Source organism: Microtus oregoni, unplaced genomic scaffold, assembly GCF_018167655.1.
Source record: "Microtus oregoni isolate MIOR12 unplaced genomic scaffold, Mior012 000268F_ref0000432, whole genome shotgun sequence".
Taxonomy (NCBI): domain Eukaryota; kingdom Metazoa; phylum Chordata; class Mammalia; order Rodentia; family Cricetidae; genus Microtus; species Microtus oregoni.
Window position 1 is genome coordinate 8245 of NW_024544947.1, and position 5913 is coordinate 14157.

Here is a 5913-nt window from a genome sequence, read left to right on the forward strand (position 1 = left end):
GGGAGCTGCTTACTGGCTTGCTCCCCATGGGTTGCTTAGCTAGTTTTCTTATAGAACCCAGGACCACCAGTCCAGGCATGGCACCCCCCACAATGGACCAGACTAGATGGGAACGACAATGTCAAGAGTGTTTTTTCGCGCCCTCACAGACAAAAGGTTTTGAAAGACAAAGTCAAGAGTGACTTTTGCCCCCTCCCGCCATGAACTAAATTGAACAACAGTGTCGAGAGTGTGTGTCACCTCCTCGTGAACTGAATGGGAACAATTTCAAGAATGCCTGTCACCGCTAGTGGACAAAATGTGAATGATAACGCCAAAAGCACTTGTCAATTTGTCCGAGACTAACCGGGAACAGCAATGTTGAGTGCCCAGGACCACGCAGGGGTGGATTTGGAAATCTGGCTCAATCAAGAGCCCAGCTTGGAGTGTAACTGGCCTTAGGCGGTCGCTGGCTATTCCCACTGCCCTCACCCCACTTTGGACGCATCTACCTCCGGGACTACTGAGCTCATCATCAGAGAACCCACCCACCCCAGTCATTTACAGTACTGGAAAACACATGTGAATAGTGGCAGACTTCAGCCCCATCTGGGAACACACTGATTCTCAGCAGGAGCTTGCCCTGTCCTTCCTTGTATGTACAGCAGTGGGGTGAGTTGAAGGCAGCGGGGTGACAAGGGGTGGCAATGGAGGATGTGTAGGTCAGTGTGATCCATCACTATATTTGCAGATTTCCTGTGATGTGTAGGGAATACGGAAGACAACTCAATTATGCCACATTATGAAAGGATACCTTTTAGTTATTCTGTTTAAGGGACATTTCTATAATACTAGAATCACTAAGGTATTTACAACAATATTTTAGAGATCGCAAAGGCAATGGAACAAACATATTGAGAATCCGCCTCTTTATTGCTAAAAGAATGGCTGAGAAGTAACGGTGGCTGTGGTCAGCATAGGCAGTTGAGATGTTGGTGGCACAAGAAGAAGCCATTCCCATCTTGCTCCGGGACTAGGGTGACACTGAAATCTTCAGAGACAGATGTTCTAGGGCCCAGATGGTGCATTTCTGGTCCTCCTCCCATTTTTTCTGTGTGCAATGCTCCTAATCTTAAATTAGTCCTGCACGTGGAAGGATAAGGGACCGCATTAGTACACTAAAAAGCATGCGGATAAAACAAACAAACAAAAAAAACCCAACTGACATTTGGTTGAATTTTTTGGTAGGTACTCGGGATTGAACCTAGGGCTTCAACTATGCCAGGACAAGTGCTTTATTCCTGAGTTATAGGCTCAACCCAATTTGTGAGATCGTAGAGTCCATACAAAGAAGCCCTTCATTTCATGCTGTTCTAATTCAGTGAGGGACTGAGGGTATAGTAACTGCTCAATGTGTGTGAACTCTGGCTTCCAATCACGGAGCTACAGGGGAAAGGCCAGAAGAACCCTGTTAGGACGGAAAACACTGCGCCCTTCCTTCAGCAAACCCCAGGGAGCACCAGGAAACGTTTCAGGCTCTGTAGTAGATACTGGCCATTCAGTTTGTATATAGGGTGAGGCAAAGGGCTCTTTCTGAATGCTGCCTCGTTCTCCTGGGCCACTAGAGGGAGCACTTCTCCCTTTTAAGTATGTGGCCTGCAAATTCAGCACTACTCATGGCCAGGAGCTCCACAATAGCAATAGCAATATTAACAAAGAGAACCAACTGTTCCAGGAAGGAAAATGAGGACCACGCTCACATCCAGGACACTTTCACAATGTAGTTCTGATGATGCTCAGAAAGCAGAGCAGGCGAGGTGTGGGACAAGCCTTTTGGAGACATTCATGTTAAGATGTCTGAATTTTAAAACACAGTCCTTCACCTTCTTTGTGGCATGTGGGTCACTCTGCCCTCAGAGGGCCATTGAGAGCACACTAGGTAAACTGAGGGCAGGACAAAGCAGCTTGGCAATTATCAGCTTCTCCATTCCAGGGCTGCTTTGAACTCCTCAGAAAGCGAATGCCGTACTACGCACTGTGCCCTGAGCACCCTGAGCCAAACCTGGCTTAAGCCTGGAGTGTAGCCTTGGGATGTACGTAGCCTTAGGGGCCTGAGAACAGCTGGTGTTCTAGAGACGCGACCTCCCCAGTCTTCAGGGCCTTTCCGTTAGTGAGCACACAAGAGGGAACTCAGAGATACACCTAATGCCATTATCCCTATGCTCCTTTGAATCTTTTACTTTCCTTCTTCCCAGAAGAACTCCTGTACAGCTTGGACTTTCCCCTGCTCTCACGCGACCACTTCTGAGTCCAGTGAGCTGCAAATCCACTTACCTCTGCCCGAGAAAAATGGAAAAAATATTCCAAACTACCACAGGTATGAATTTAACCCACAGTGAGGTTTAGCCCCCACCATCAACCAATCACACAAAACAGTTCTTCATGATGCCTGACAGGGATGAGGAAAACGATCTGATGTCAGAAAGACATTCACTACCAACATAAATGTGTGGGTTTGAGGCGTGCGCGTCTGTCTGCTTTTATTTGAGGCGGGGTCTGATGTGGCCCAGGCTGGCCTTGAACTCCTGATCTTCACCTCCAGGGTCGTGGTATTATGGGTAAACACCATCATATGTGGACTCTTCATATATCAGGAAGACACACCAAGATGTACCAGACAATTTAAATTCAGGTCTGCCATTCACTACTTTGCTTTACCAGCAAGGTAGTGAATTTGAAGCAGCAATGCCAGGAGAAGCAGGCATTGTATGCTCTCCCCATCCCATCACTACAATGGCTGAAGATTTACAAATTCCCTCCTTCCTCTTAGAATTTATGCTTAAATTTACTATCGGAAATAATAACACAGAGCTCATAGATTCATAAATTTGGGTGATTTCTTCTATTTTTGCTTGTGAGCCTAGCCTTTAGCGGCGGAGCCATCTCTCCAGGTCAAACTTAGGGGATTTCTACATCATTCTTTACCCCAATATTATGTAAAGGGCAGTAATATTCTTTTTCCCTTTAGGAAGCCACGTTCTCACATGCTGGGGCTTTCTGACTCCATTTTGTACCCACAGAGTTTAAAGACCCTCCCCAAACCTAGAGACTTCAACAACAGCCCACCAACTCAATATATCTAGGACAAAGGTATTCAAGATCTCAGGTGAGTTTTAGAATGGCTATCCTGCCAAACGGCTTTTTTTTTTTTCAGATTACCGACCTACATTCAGGACTCACTTACACCCATCCATCTTGCGAGATCCTTCCTAAAAGGAAAAACAAACAAACAAACAAAACACATTCAGTATGTGGCCCTGTGGATGAAATTAAAGCAGGCACAGTATATTTCATGTTCATGCTTCAATGTTTGTCCTATCAACCCCTCCTCCTGCCCCCAACAGTGTTTGCAGCATCCACCTTGAGGCTTAATTTACCCTGAGTTCTCCCACCACCACCCGGTACCAACTTAAAGGGGAAGCCAAAAAAATAAAATCATTCATCAAAATACATCATGGTCCAATGTAATTTAAAGACACACAAAGCAATCAAGAGATGAACAGATATAAAATTTCAAGCAAAGGCAGAACTCCAACCTCAGGCTTCTCACTCTGCTCTGGCAAGACCTTGCCTTGCTGCAGTCTAACCGGACTCGTTTAAATACAGCAAGAAAGTAGTTTCCTTCGCGGCTGCCCTAGCTTTCGTCATACCCCAACCCCCATTTGCAGGAGGATAGAGTTGGGCAGTCTAGAGTTGCCAGGTGGCCTTTCTTTCAAGAGGGGATAAGGGGGCCCTGGGAGAGAACCAAGATCACCTTGAACTAACATGTGTTCTCTGAAAACTGCCCACTAGGGGCAAGGTAAGGCGTGTCTGCATACCTTGCTGGCTCAACTGTGCTGGAGAATGGTCTCCCATTGCTCCAGCTGCCGCTGGGTGAACCGAAGTTGGTGGCGGGCCATTGACCTCTCCGGAGGCTTTAGGCTTTTCTGGCTCTCCGTACCCTCAGCAACCAGCTCCATTTGCTCTTGCTCCACGCCACTTCCGCTGGTGCCACCATTCTTCTTCCCATCACCCACAGGACCTGGAGCATCAGGACCAAAGGGGCCTCCTTTTTCTCCTTTTAATTCTTCTCCTTCACTGTCTGCTCCCACTCCTCCCACTCCAGGTTGGCCCCGTACACCTTTCTTCTCTCTCCCCTCTCCAGCCTGAAAGATCATCTGTGCGTTCATATCTGCAAAAGAGGAAACAGCCAGAGAAAGCTCAGGGCATCAGGGCTCAGTGTGCACGAAAAGGAGAGACAAAGCACTGAAGAGCTATGTATAAAGTGAGCTGACGGTGGGTGCTGTTGCTTCGCTCATTCCCTTCTGCCAGGGATATTTGCTTCCCGGCGATCACTAAAACACCAATTCCATACCGGTACTGACCCTGCTGCTCTTCCTGGTCCTCCTTGACTCCCAGGCAGAGTAAGCAGGTGATGGCCCGACTGCAGCCTTGAGATGCCATACTCTGATGAGTCGATGAGGACGTACGCTCCTGCTGATGCTGGTGTCCGGGGACCAGAATGAGAGAGCTGCGCTCCTCAACCTGAAAGGGCTCTCCTCAGGCCCAATTTAGTTTCCAATGTATCCAGTCCTAGGCTTGTTGGCTCTGCTTTCTGCTCCCCGGTGGTTCCTGTGGGTTGAGCCTTCGAGGCACAGAGGCAGCGGCAGCTTAGGGGTGTAATGAGCACGACGTGCCTGCAAGAAGGGGACAGCATGCGGGTATGTGGGTGTGCAAAACCTGAGACGCCAGGTCACAGCTCAGCGGACAGCTCTGACTTTGGTAAAATATGCAGCGAGGCATAAAGGTCTCCAGAGGTCACACCGGGTATTTCTTTGCCTCCCGTTAATTCAGACAGTTCAGTACCAGCTCTTTCCTGGCGAGATAGCTCACCAAGACTAGAGCAATCCTCTGACCCAACACCTGAAGGCCTAAGTTCTGTTCACACACGCCGATGGCCACATAGAAAAGTGACTTAGCTGTTTTGTTTCATTTTGTTTTGTTGGGGTTTCTAGACAGGGTTTCTCTGTGTGTAGCCCTGACTGGCCTGGAACTCGCTCTGTAGGCCAGGTTGGCCTCAAACTCAAAGATGCCTCGCCTCCTCCCCCCACCCCCCGCCCCTGCCCAGTGCAGGGTGGCGTGCGCCACCGCCACCAACACCCGCCTCAAAGGTGGCTCTTTAACAATCCGTTTAAAACCCAGTATTCCCCTGGAGAGAAGCGGGGGGGGGGGGGGGCAGATGGTGCCCATCCCTGGCTCATTCTGCGACCCTTCACCATGCCTCCCCCAGCACATGGGCCTGGAGGCTGGATGATTCTCTTTATGGTTCCTCTTTTCCAGCTGGGACTGCAGTAGCAATCTTGCAGGCTAGACAGAAGGATGAGATGATGAACAGTGGGGAGCTTGCGCAAGTAGCTGCAGCTTCAGTAGAGGCAGGGGAAAAAAAGAAAGGGAAGAAGTGGGGGGGGGGGCATAATCACTCACAACTAACAACAGAAACCACGAGGACAGTGGCCCTAGAAGTAGGGACCCAAAAACGTGACCACCAGCAAGAGCAGCCAATCCCTGAGGACATAAAGGGTCTTCGGAACACACAGCTTCCCCACCGCCATACCAGCGTTCACCTGATCACAGCGGTGGGCACTGGAGAATAAGCTCCAAGAAGATCATTACGCACCGCCTGTGGGCACAGTAAGCAGATTGCATTGCCTGGTGACCAGTTCGCAGGGAGCATGTGCTAGTCCAGCACAGGGTTGAACTCTATACGGGTCCCTCTCCCCCTGAAACAGAAGCACCTGCAGGGCTCCAGGCTGCCCGGCCCCCTTCTCTAGGAGTTCGGAGCCTGGGTCAGAGTGAGCGCCTTGTCAGCTGGGAATGAAGGCGCTCTCGTCTGTG

At 49.5% G+C, this 5913-nt stretch overlaps 1 protein-coding gene across 2 annotated transcripts; it reads right to left on the minus strand.

Annotated features, from left to right (window-relative positions):
* Positions 1-820: 820 nt before the first annotated feature.
* On the minus strand, positions 821-4656 carry LOC121445679 (homeobox protein Rhox5-like). Of its 2 annotated transcripts, none has more exons than XR_005973985.1 (4): positions 4404-4656; positions 3858-4210; positions 3203-3248; positions 821-1122 (listed from the first exon to the last, which is right to left on the minus strand). XR_005973985.1 is itself a non-coding variant. In XM_041647829.1 (4 exons), the coding sequence occupies exons 1-2, from the start codon at positions 4480-4482 to the stop codon at positions 3867-3869; spliced, it is 423 nt and encodes a 140-aa protein (XP_041503763.1). In that variant the 5' UTR covers positions 4483-4656; the 3' UTR covers positions 821-1122; positions 3224-3248; positions 3858-3866. The 2 variants fall into 2 exon arrangements, 1 of the variants encoding a protein (XP_041503763.1); XM_041647829.1 differs by having other exon boundaries at positions 3224-3248.
* Between the last annotated feature and the right edge of the window lie 1257 nt (positions 4657-5913).

Bases quoted from the DNA above. Each gene is read 5' to 3' on its own strand.
- LOC121445679 (XM_041647829.1), bottom strand. From the start codon at position 4,482: ATGGCATCTCAAGGCTGCAGTCGGGCCATCACCTGCTTACTCTGCCTG. The intron at 4,211-4,403 runs GTCAGTACCGGT...CCTCTTTTGCAG, and splicing joins GGACCAGGAAGAGCAGCAGG to ATATGAACGCACAGATGATC.